This window comes from Euprymna scolopes, chromosome 31 (genome assembly GCF_053919585.1).
Source record: "Euprymna scolopes isolate OS-2025 chromosome 31, ASM5391958v1, whole genome shotgun sequence".
Taxonomy (NCBI): domain Eukaryota; kingdom Metazoa; phylum Mollusca; class Cephalopoda; order Sepiida; family Sepiolidae; genus Euprymna; species Euprymna scolopes.
Window position 1 is genome coordinate 2,487,566 of NC_136512.1, and position 13,582 is coordinate 2,501,147.

Below are 13,582 nucleotides of genomic sequence, written 5' to 3' on the forward strand. Positions count from 1 at the left end.
AAATCGATAATAACAATGTTAAAGTTAAGGATGGAATACTGTTGCCATATCTGGGCAGGAGCTGCTAAAAACAGCCTATCCTGCCTTGACAGAGTACAAAATAGACTTTGTGGCTTAGTGGGGGATGCCCTTTTCTCTACCCTGCAACCTCTCTCCCACAGAAGAGACGTTGCGAGCCTATCCTTGTTTTATCGTTATTTCCATGGCAGGTGCTCGTCTGAACTCCAATCTCTGGTCCCCCCTCGCCAATCTTTCACGAAAAACACCCGTCTAGCTGAATCCACTGTGAAAAATTTCCCCCACTCTTTATCTGTGCCTAAATCAAAACGCGGATTCTATGAACAGAGCTTCTTTCTTAGAACTGCACGCCTGTGGAACTCTGTTCCGTCTGCCTGCTTCCCATTGGGCTACAACTTGGATGTCTTCAAGTCCAACGTTAACAAATTCCTAATGAACCGCCCCCTTAATTAAACACTTCATCAAATCTCCACACTAACGTAATGTACTTGCAATAACCCTTATCCCTGAGTGGCTTCCGGGCCTTTATAAGTGAGTGATGACCACTGTAAAAAAAAAAAAAAAAAAAAATGAACATAAAAACAATTATATATATATATATATATATATATATATATATATATATATATATATGGTATTATGATCACAAAACAAACAAATACTATCCCCCTCAAAGGAGGAGGTAATGCCTGGGAGGATAGTCTCATAAGTTACACTAACCCCTCCCTCCCACATCATTCTGAACAGAAAATGGAAAGATGGTACAATAGTACAATTAATAGAAGTAATAGTTTCGTTTCAACTTCAGCCAAACAGATATCAAATCTCCATTAGTAATAGAAGTACAATTAATAAAAATGATAGTATAGGTGCAGCTTCAGACAGACAGATACCAAATCTCCATTAGTAATAAAAGTAGTAGTATAGTTTTAGTTTCAGTTAGATAGGTAGATAGAAAGATAGATACCAAATCTCGACTGAGGAATAGATTTCGTTATATCAAATGAAAATTTTTTTTTTTTCAATATCTGGCATTAAACCATAATTTGCATCCAGTAAAAAAAGATAGTTACCCCTTTTTCCAGCGCTTCATCAGTGTAGTCTGTAAGTCTTTTCTTAATGGTAGCATCTGTAATTGTGGAAATGGCTTTATTTAACATCTCAGGTTCTATTCCCACTTGCTTGCCAACCTAGAAAGAAAAAAATAAGGATGTTGAGGATTGGACAAATAATAACAATATCCCTATTTATTTGCTCCCCATGAGAACAGAGTTAGACACAAGGCCATTTTTTTAAGGTGGGTTAATTCAGTTCCCCAAAATGAGTCACTCTGAATTAAAACAAAAATTAAAAAGTTTCTTTAGAAAAATTTCTCCTTCTAATGTTTGGAAGGATGATATCACGGTCAGAAAATCAATACCTCACACCCCCACAGGAGGAGTAAAAGATTGTCTACAGTTTTTCTCCGTGAGTTAATCCCTATTTTAGTCACGTTAATTTGTTCGAGTTGAGAGCAAACGATGTTGATATTGTGTTCGTGTTTCTTTCACGACAAAACGTTAGCTTATTCTCAAAGCAGTGAAAGCAGAAAAAAAGGGTCGGATTCGGAATTCTTCTCCCTCACCGCAGCCATCGTAATTCTCTTTTCATCCTCTTCCCAATTGACAACGACCTTATGTGCATGAAAAAAAAAAGAATGTCACTGCTGTGGAATAGGGAAAAAAACGTCTTTTTATACCGTTACCTCGAACCATGATAGTGCCTGAATTTGCATTTATCTTATTTTTCATACCGGACAAGTTTCAGGTTCGAATGGTTGGCACTTATTGCTATGGTTCTCCACACCATTATTACAAGAAGGCAATGACCCCCCCCCCTTCGAATTGAACATAGAAAGATGATACAAAAATGCAATTAACAGAAATATTAGTTTTAGCTCCTTTGGTTTTTAATGTAGGGAAATTCAGCTCCCCAAAAAGGGGCATTCTGTATTAAAAAAAAAAAAAAAAAGAAAGAAAATGCAAAAAAGAAATCTTTTATAACATGACTGTTACTTTTTAACTGTGTCGCTGTATCTCAACCACTCGAACCCGCACGTTGCCTGGTACCATCGCAAAGGAACAAACAAATAAAAAAAAAGGAAAGAAATAAAAATCCGACTCAGCATTTTTTAATTTAAATACAAATGAAAAGCATTTATTTGTAGTTCTTTTTTTTTATTTTACAAGGTGGTCACAACTTACCAAGGCCCAGAAGCCACTCGAGGATAAGGTTATTGCGTGAACAGTACATTAGTGTTGAGATTTGATAAAGTGTCTACTTAAGGGGGCGGTTCATCAGGAATTTGTTTATGCTAGACTTGAAGACATCCAGATTGTAGTCAGGTGGGAAACAGGCAAACGGAACAGAGTTCCACAGGCCTGCACTTCTAAGAAAGAATCTTTGTTCATGGAATCTACGTTTTGGTTTTGGCACAGATAAAGAGTGGGGAAAATTTTTGACAGTGGTTTCAGCTAGATGGGTGTTTTTTGTGAAAGATTGGCAAGGGGAGGGCAGGGATTAGAGCTCAGACGATGCCTTGGAAGTAACGATAAAACAAAGACAGGCTCGCAACGTCTCTCCTGTAGGAGAGAGGTTGCAGGGAAGAGAAAGGGGCATCCCCCACTAAGCCAGTACTCCATCCTTGGATGTACTTGGCTTTTATATAGATAGAGAATTGCATGAGCAGTGAAATATCTTCTAGAGCGGTAGAAGGATCCCACCATTTTTCCAGCGACCTTGGCAACAGACTTGATATACATGTTCCATTTCAGGTCAGGAGTAAAGGTCAAGTCCAGAAGCTTATCAAAACATGGAGCTTCTCCTAGACGAGAGCCATCCATTTCAATTGATGCCAGATGGGGATCAGAGCGTTGATGACGTAAAGATAGGAGCTTGGTTTTAGATGCATTAAAAGTAACCAGCCACCTCTTCCCCCACTGTACCACGCGCTCAAGATCAGAGGAGAGAGAATCAGAGTGAACTTTGTCATTTACGGCATTACAAGATAATGCATTTCATTACGTTTCAAAAATGTTTTCATGCACACACGTTTTATAACGCTTTGCTGTATAGCATGAGCTTTTAAAAAGTCTCTCTCCCCACCACTTAACGCAGCCATTGCAAGCACTTTCACGGCTTCACACTTTTTCTTTCTCTCCTTATTCTTCCCATGACTTCAGTGCATCCACACTTGCCAATTTGCATACATGCTTTAATGGCTGCTGCTGCTTTTTTTCACTAACCAGCTACCCTTTTTTTGTATAATATAGAAGCGACAATATTTTTTTATTATTTTTTAAAATAGTATATGTGAAAGAAATTTAGCTTTTTTCGTATGGCTTGGCCATTAAATTAACCGAACCAAAGTGTAATATTTTTTTAATTATTTTTTAAATTAGGATCTTGAAAGATAAATTTAATTATTTCAGTGTGGCTTGGCTATTAAATTATTGAACAAAATCGATTGAAATTATAAAACTTACCAATTGAAAACTTGCAACTTCTGTTATATCTTCGTCCTTTAAGAAAATGTTTAAAAATTAGTTTTTAAAAAAAATCTATTTCATCATGTTCTAATCATGAAAAGAAATGATGTTAAGCAAATGAAGAAAACTGAACAAAAAAACAAAGAGGAAAAATAAATGATTGTAGAACATCATTCAATAAGTCCTGATCTGATACTATGGACCCCCCATCACCCAAGAGAATTAGAAGAAAAAGTTGTCAGAGAATAAAAAAAAACAAGTGAAGCATGCGTACTTCCCCGTGAGTGCACAGTGAACGAGGCATAAAAAAATGACTAAGTTCAGCACCCCCTCCTCCCGCCCATTTAGCTCCAAAAGTTCCTAGGGGACGCCAAATCCTGGTGAAAATGAACAAACGGTGCAGTTTTAGGCCTTAACATATCTAAATTTGAGTTCTGCACCATGCAAAAAAATGAAATGACTAAGTCCATCATTTGGCCCCCCCCCCATTTAGCCCCAAAAGATCCCAAAGCCTTAACATATTTAAATTTGAGTTCAGCACCATGTCAAACTGCTAAATAGACATACACAGAAAATTTTGGATAAATATGGTAAAATAGTTCCAAAAATGGATTGCTTTTATTAGCCCTAAAAGAGTCCCTGAGACACACCCAATGGTTATCACAAAGTATAGACAAACAAAATTATATAGAAATCAGTTAGTTATAACTTTTCAGAAAGTTTTATAAAAATGCAAAGCATGAATTTTTTTTAATAAGCACAAAAGTGTCAATTTTAGCCATTTTAATCCGAAGGCACCACGGTGGGGGGGCCAAAGTTTTCCTGTAAAATCCGTTCTGTGACTTTTTTACTCATATCATGTTTAATGTTTGTACAAAATTTTTTAAAATTCCAAGAGAACAGTGTAGACAGACAAACGGACAAACGGACAAGGTTGAATTTACAGGTTCACCCTCCTTTTGTCGGGGATCAAAAAACATGAAAATGTTTAGAAATGATACACCAAGTCACACAAAGTCAGAAATGGGATTGGTGTTCAGCTGGCAAGTTATTTATTTATTTATTTTTGACTATTGGTTACTTTTAGACAAAAGGTCAGACATAGGATTTATGATTTTGAGTCAATAAACTACGATTTTGATTACAATTTTGAGTTTGCATTGTTTTATGTACTAGTCATGAAAAAATGAGGTCGACTAAATAAAGAAAACAAAAAAAAATGGGGAAAAATAAATAGCACATCATCCAATAAGTCCCAATATGATACTATGCCACCGCCTCTCAGGGAGTGTTAGGAAGTGATTCATAAAAAGAAAGGAAAAAGTTGTTTGAAGTAAATAAAACCATGGCACAAAGGTAGTTGCAAATGGAATAGGTGGTCAGCCGGGAGTACCTGAGGGGGTGAGTCATTATCTGCTTATCAGTCACTCTTAAACAAAAGACCGGACATAGGATTTCCAATATTTTGGTAAATAAATTTAAGAGTCAGAGTTAGTTTACAGACAGTTTTGAGTTTGTGGTAGTTGACAACAGGTTGCAGCTTGGAGTAGTGGGAGAGAGTTTCAGATGAGGAGATGAACTGATCAATCTTTAACACACACATTCAGAACACAAATGATTTATACACAATGTACACAGAGTTGTTTGCATTGTTATATTTTATTTTTATACTTGTAAGCTAGTGTTCGCACCCTCAGCAATCGCCAAGACGACACAGCCAGAATAAGAATGAGAAGAGATGAAGACGAATGGAAAACCACAGCAAATAGCATTGGGAATAGTGGTAGAGGGGAACGCACATGGCTTCACCACCCATAGCTGACAATATTAACTCATTAAAATCAGACTTTTCAGTCATCCCACATGTCTGCACACATTTGAATGAGAGTTCAAATAAACTTTTTACCTCCTTTACATAAAACTAAATATAGCTCACATTACAGCCCAAGCTGTTTATTCAAAATTGATAACCAAACTGATAATGATCAGTTAATTAGTTTAGGAATGATACCTTTACACACATACTGAATTTTATATAAATAGACATATATACACAAGCTATCCCTATCCAGTGCTGCCCAAGGGTTTTCTACATAAGTGAAATGTAATCAAAATTTTGCCTTAAAAAGGCAAAAAGTAGGTCAAACAAGTAATAACTGCATTCATTTACATGGCGGTCATCACTTATCAAGGCCCGGAGGCCACTCAGGGATGAGGGTCATTGCGTGTACAGTAATCAATGAGATAGTATTGTAGTAATCATTAGTATTGGAGATTTGATAGAGTGTCTTACTTAAGGGAGCGGTTTGTCAGGAATTTGTTTATGTTGGACTTGAAGACATCCAAGTTGTAGTCAGGTGGGAAACAAGCAGACGGAAGAGAGTTCCACAGTCGTGCACTTCTGAGAAAGAAGCTCTGCTCATGGAATCTACGTTTGGATTTAGGCACAGATAAAGAGTGGGGAAAATTATTGACAGTAGTTTCAGTCAGACGGGTGTTTCTCGTGAAAGATTGGCGAGGGGGGGGGGCGAGAGATTGGAGCTCAGACGAGCACTTGCCATGGAAATAACGATAAAACAAAGACAGGCTTGCAACGTGGCAGGTGCTCGTCTGAGCTCCAATCTCTGAATCCACTGTGAAAAATTTCCCCCACTCTTTACCTGTGCCTAAATCAAAATGTAGATTCCATGAACAAAGCTTCTTTCTTAGAACTGCATGCCTGTGGAACTCTGTTCTGTCTTCCTGCTCCCCACCTGACTACAACTTTGATGTCTTCAAGTCCTACGTTAACAAATTCCTAATGAACCGCCCTCTTAAGTAAACACTTCATTAAATCTCCACACTAACGTACTGTACTTGCAATGACCCTTATCCCTGAGTGGCTTCCGGGCCTTGATAAGTGGTGACCACCATGTAAAAAAAAAAAAAAAAAAAAATGATCTAACCCTAACTCCAATCCTAACTAATAAAACAATAACGTTTAGACAAAATTTGATTTTATCAACATGGTTTCCTTCAATGCCATTTTTGTAGAACAATTTGTATTTGGGATTAAAGTACGTCCAGTTTATAATACCATATCTTTATTGGAGTCAAATCTCTTTCTCTGAAGCATTCTTTTGAGGTCTACAAATAGCCAGTATTTGCCAGATCTGAGTGTTCAGCAGGATGCTACCACAGTTAGCATACCACCTCTTAATCATCGTTTCCAATGAAGTAGAGTTCAAATAACACTTATGAAGCCATTGTTTTGTTTGAACAGTATTTTTCCTCATCAGAAAGCAATGTTTTATCAACACATGGAATTCGTATTTTTCCAGTTTTGAAAATTTGCAATACGAGTTTTACTTAAATAACTGTAATTTGTAAACTAATAATCTGATTGAGCTCAAATTTTAAAACGTGCTATTTGAAAGTTAATACTTTTATGAAAATCACAATCTATATGTCAGGCCCGGGACTTATTAAGTGATGTGTCATAAAATCATATTGTGACAAAATATTTATTACTATTTTAGTTTTTAATTGCTCTAAACAAGATATATTACTACCAAGCTTAAAGAACTACTTTAATAGGGAGGTAATAAGATGTTTGCGCAGATTCCATTTAAGCAGGAAGTGCATTACAAAAGCAAGTGGTCAAAGGAAAGAAGCAATCAGAATAGAAATTTGTCCTCTACAGTGAAGGAGCGAGATTTTGCTGCTAGTTGTGAATTACTGATGGAATATTTTCGTTAATGGAGTACAAGTGCGGAAAGTTGCTTTTAGAATTCCCTATCTGTTCACTAATCTTACCAAAAGTTAATTTATTTCAAATGGTGTCCTGCCTGGTTCAGACATTGACGACTATGACTCTCCATCTATCTTGCTTCTTCAGGGCATTCATGAATTCATTGTTGCTCATTATTCAGAACCCCATTTACACTGTTTTCTTGAAAGTGTTTTGATGTATTGCCACAGCTTTCTTTGTTGTTGTACAGACAGTACGTTGCAGATCTTTATGTCCGAGCAGTGCCCATATTGGCCGATTGTTCTGACCATTGTAGCCAAAGAAATCTTCTGCCCAGCACAACGAAATACAAAACCATGAACAGAATTATTTCTGATTGCTTCCATATTATATCAGTCACCTGCTTTCCATGACCATGTTATCCTGATCAGGGGGCTGAAGTGGGTTCTCAACCTTGACAGGAGTCTCTCACAGACTAGTGGAGAGAAGGAAGCGCCTAATTTTTCCTTTAGTGGTGTCCTGTCACCCTATACAGCACCTAGTATTCCCAAATGGTCACCCATCTGGTATTAGCCAAACTCATCATTGCTTAACTTTGGTGATCTAGCAGGAACCTATGTATCAATGTGATTATGCTATATATATAATCAAAATACTGAAGTTTAAATGTAATGTAAACAAATATCTTTCTGCAGAACTTTCCATTTTGGATACCTGCTATAAATATGATATAAATATGAGATTTTAATTTTTCCAGATTTCGTATATATCATTATAGAATCGTGATTTAAAAAAAAAAAAAATTATTTGGGTACCATCAGCTAGAATTGAAACCGAAAGCAAAACTGTAGCATTCAAAGCTGGTGATGTTACCATTGTATCAACGTGACACGCATATGAACTGATTAAAAATAAACTAAGATGAATGTACAAAATGTATAACGATTTTTTCAACTTTGACCTGACCCCTTAAAAACTATTTTAATCAGCTAAAGACCCATAAAAGAACGGTCTATAAAAAATCCAATAATTTGAGGTCACTAGTGCCGCTCTGCGATTTTTAGTTTCAGAAGAGATAGTTTGAAAATATGGAGACAGACAGACAGACATTTTTTATGGGTGAGTTTTATAAATTAGATAAAATGATGTTTGAATAGAGTTTATATTAGTAATCATAGTTGCCACGTATGTCTCAGTGTGACTGGTTTAATTAATGTGAAAATAAGTTTAAAAAAATTATTTGTAAAACAAGGATACAACACTGCAGTATCCTTAATCCATTTTTATCATTCTTACCCATATTTTAACCACATTAATTATTCTTAGTCATTTTGAACATATTTTAACCATATTAATTATCATTAATTATTTTAAACATATTAATTATTTTTAGTCATTTTAACCATATTTTAACCATAATTAATTTATTATTCTTAGACATTTTAACCATGGTATTTATTTTTAATAATTTTAACTATATTTTAACCATATTAATTATTCTTAACCATTTTAACCATCTTACTTATTCTCAGTATTTTAAACGTGTTTTAACAGTATTAATTATTCTTAATTTTAAACATATTTTAACCATATAAATTATTCTTGACTATTTTAACCATATTATTTTTAGTCATATTACCCATACTTTAACCATATTAATTAATCTTAGTCATTTTAAACATTTTAATCATATTATTCTGAATCATTTTTAACATATTTTTACCATATTAATTATTTTTAATCATTTTAATCATATTTTAACCATATTATTTTGAGTTACTTTAACAGTATTTTAACCATATTAATTATTCTTAGTCATTTTGAACATATTTTTACTATATTAATTTATCTTTGTCATTTTAAGCATATTTTAACCATAATTATTATTCTTAGTTATTTTAAACATACAAGGTGGAATGGTGTTTTTGGAAAAGGCATGCTCCTAGTTTCAGGCCTGTATTAAAGCAATGATTGAGACTGGAGGCGGTTACATTTAATAGATTCAGCTCTATTAGAAAATCAAGTTATCTTATGGATTTTTTTCTATAAAAGTTTAGGGCAACACTTTTATCGTTTCACCCTGTATTTTAATTAAATTAATTATTCTTAGTCATTTTAACCATATTTTAACCATATTAATTATTAATATTTTAACCCTATTTTAACAGTATAAAATATTCTTAACCATTTTAACAATATTAATTATTCTTAACCATTTTAATCACCTTAATTATTCTTAATCATTTTAAACATATTTTAACCGTATTAATTATGTTTAATCATTTTAAAGATATTTTAATCATATTAATTATTTTTAGTCATTTTAACCATATTCATTATTCTTAATCATTTTAAACCTATTTTAACCATATTATTCTTAGTCTTTTTTAACATATTTTAACCATATTAATTTTTATTAGTTATTTTAACTATATTAATTATTCTTAATCATTCTTAATCATATTTTAGCCATATAAATTATTCTTTATCATTTTAAACATATTATAACCATATTATTTTTTATTAATCATTTTAAACATATTTTAATCATATTAATTATCCTGTCATTTTAACCATATTTTAACCATAATTAATATTTTTTAGTCATTTTAATCATATTTTAATCATATTGATTATTCTTAATTACTTTAGCCATATTTTAACCATATTAATTATTCTCAATTATTTAAATAATATTTTAACCATATTAATTATTCTTAATTTTTTTAAACATATTTTAATCATATTAATTATTTTTAATTATTTAAAACATATTTTAATCATATTAATTATTTTTAATTATTTAAAACCTATTTTAACAATATTAATTATTCCTAATTATTTTAAACATATTTTAACCATATTAATTATTCTTAATTATTATAAACATATTTTAACCATATTAATTATTCTTAATTATTTTAAACATATTTTAATCATATTAATTATTCTTAATTATTTAAAACATATTTTAATCATATTAATTATTTTTAATTATTTAAAACATATTTTAACCATATTAATTATTCTTAACTATTTTAAACATATTTTAATCATATTAATTATTCTTAATTATTTAAAACATATTTTAATCATATTAATTATTCTAAATTATTTAAAACATATTTTAATCATATTAATTATTCTTAATTATTTAAAACATATTTTAACCATATTAATTATTCTTAATTATGTAAAACATATTTTAATCATATTAATTATTTTTAATTATTTAAAACATATTTTAATCATATTAATTATTTTTAATTATTTAAAACATATTTTAACCATATTAATTATTCTTAATTATTTTAAACATATTTTACCCATATTGGTTATGTTTAGTAATTTGAAGCATATTTTAACCATAATTTTTCTTAGTAATTTTAATCATATTTTACTAATTTTTTAATCTAATTATTATGTTGCTTTTAACTTGAATGATGCTAGGATGAAAGTTTAGTTTTAAAACACCAAAAAACAAAACATACGTTACGATGGATTCGACTCCATAAAATCCGGCTCACATTCTCTGTGAAACTGGAATCTATCATATCAACAGCGGTGACAAAACGCATGGCTTTTAGACTTCCTTTGTCGAACATTGTACCAAAAGTGTCCTGGAAATAGAACAAAAAATCAAATACTTTCTTGTATTTCTTTTCAATACATTTATCATCTTGTTCGAGAAAAACATATATATCAAAATCAATGAAATGGATGAAAAATATGCTCAAATACAAAACATATTTTATTTTCATATTGACAAATGCAGACTTGTGACATTACATAAGAGAAGATACAATGAAAAACAAAGGCTGAAAAGAGGATCACTCGACTGTGATCAGGAGAGGATGGTAATGACGGCCCAAGGTCAAGGCTTGATGACTGATGTTTTTATTTTAAGATCATTCATCTTGCCTACGAACACATCCCAGTGCTGTATTATAACTGATTATAAATAGCAACCGTTCGCTATTTATAGTTGTCGATAATTAGAATTTTCTAAAAAAACAGAAAAAGAATCTTTTTCTGTTCTACTTTTAAAAATCTCCAGAAACGCTAAAATAAAAAAAAAAGTTTTACATCCAAATTTTTAAATAATACTTTTTATATTATTTTATATAATCTTTTATTTTTATTTCTTTTAATTAAGTAATTTATTATATTTTATATTATCATATAATATTTTAAGCATTTTTATTTTGTTATAATAATTATTAATTATATATATGTGTTTACCAGAAAGAACAGTTGGAAATAAGTCATACACCATCGACTATGACTATGCAATCCGTACAGAGAACAGATCTATTAAATCTAACATAGTGATATGGGACAAGGAGAAAGAGGCAACCTTAGTAGAAGTTAGTGTTCCCAATGATGCTAAGTTTGACAGAGCTGGAAGGAAAGGAACCGCAAAATACCAAAGTTTGATGTGCAACATGAAAAGAAATTGGAATCTTAGGAAGATCTCCATCATTTCAGTAATTATAGGCACAACCAAACTCATGAAAAAGAATTTCAAAAAGTACCTGGCAAATATACCCGGTGAACCAAGTACAAGAGAAATACAAACAGTTGCATTTGAAGGGATGGTCAGGATCTTAAAAAGATCTCTCGGTTGTAATGTATGAGATAGCGGGTGAATGTCTGGCATCACAAGGTAGAACAAAATGAAATGGAAAATGGAAGAAAATTTAAATGGTTTTACTTACACTCGTGGTGGTTTTTACCATATAGAGTATCGAATTTAAGACAGAATCACCTTATATCAGGGATCGTACAGACTTGAAAATTCCTTGAATTTTTACCTTTGCCTTGAAAAGGCTTTATTTCTAGTATTTTCTTGAAAAATCCTTAAAAATATGGAAAATTTCTTGAAAATGCCTTGAAAATTGTATTCTTCATGTCCGGTAAAAATTTGTGTCAAAATATTAAAAATAAAATCGAAATAAATACTATGAAATTATTTTTTAAGTATCAATAAAAATACCATTAAAATATTTTTAAATATTGAAAATAAAATCGAAACACATTGTTTTTAAATTACATAGTATTGTGATTACAAGAGTTATGTCCCTTTATCACAAACCTACCTTTGGTAGTTTCATGGTAAAGATTGAAATCGCCGTCTATTTTTATTCTCATTTATAAATTGATTTTATAATTTTTTAAGTAGGGAGGAGTAGTGCGGTCGCTATAATTAAAATTACACCCCCCCTCTCTCTAACAAAAAAAACTTTCCTTGCACAGACAGGACTTTGTAATAGTGAATCCCCCCCCCAAAAAAAAAAAATTGTGATAATTTAAAATTAGGCCGGCCGGGCAAAAAAAGAAAAAAATGGACAAGATGGCAGCTCTCTTGGTTGGAAATTAAAAGTCCTAAACAGAATTAATATTTGAGATGAAATAAAAAGCAGTTAAAACAACTTAAAAACACCAAAAAATGATGCAGGTAGCTTGCAAAGTAACTTTTATTGGCTATGGTAAAATTTATTTGTTGTATATTTTATTTTTTACCACTTTTTAAATCGCTATAGATTGTAAGACAAACACTAAATTTTGTTTTGAAAACTTGCATCTTATCTGGAAAAGGTCTTGAAAAACTTTGAAAAGGCTGGAAAATTCCTTGAAAATGGACATTGAAAATTCGCACGGACCATGTATATTCACTCATGTGGAATTCTACCCAGTATGGAGAAAGCATCTCTTCTCATTCCATTGTCTGGGTTTCTCTGTTTAAGGCAGTGGTTTCCAACCACCGTGATACAACACATCAGCGTGTCATGGGATGATTACTGGTGTGCACCAAAGAAGTTATAAATTGTTATACGTGATTCTTTATAGGTACCTCTAATCTAATATTTATGTATGGAAAATTAAGATTTAACCGTGAAAAAAAATTGGCTTATGAAAGAATAAAGTGATGATAGACATTTTGGATATGTTTCCATCAAGTCCCCAAATCTGCATTATCAATATGCTTCCCATTAGTGAGCATTTAACAATTGTCAGGGTCAGCAACTACTGGGGCACTATGTTGGGATTTGGGCAGCAAGATGTCGGTTCACGTTACACTTGAACTTCTGCATGTCAGTACAGTTAGAGAAGCAGGGACCTGGAATGGATTCCAGAATCTAGCGGTTCTGGGGAAGAAACTACTGGAGTAGAAAGATCATTTACATCTAGGGATCTCTACTGTGTGGGGGTGGGATTTATCTGCCTGTTGGGTTTGTCGAGGGTGTCTACGTCGTGGGGGCACAAGTGTTTGCAGTTCATCAGAGCATTCACCATTAAAATACTT

The 13,582-nt window shown here is 32.2% G+C and overlaps 1 protein-coding gene across 1 annotated transcript in view; it reads right to left on the reverse strand.

The window, feature by feature from the left end:
• LOC145255590 (glutathione S-transferase kappa 1-like) overlaps nucleotides 1-13,582 on the reverse strand; it is a 42,109-nt gene that overhangs the window by 6,271 nt on the left and 22,256 nt on the right. Inside the window, exons 4-6 of the mRNA XM_080114068.1 lie at nucleotides 10,767-10,895; nucleotides 3,543-3,578; nucleotides 1,092-1,208 (exon numbers count right to left, since the gene is read on the reverse strand). Coding sequence (XP_079970194.1) covers nucleotides 1,092-1,208; nucleotides 3,543-3,578; nucleotides 10,767-10,895 — 282 coding nt within the window. The remainder of the gene's footprint in view (nucleotides 1-1,091; nucleotides 1,209-3,542; nucleotides 3,579-10,766; nucleotides 10,896-13,582) is intronic.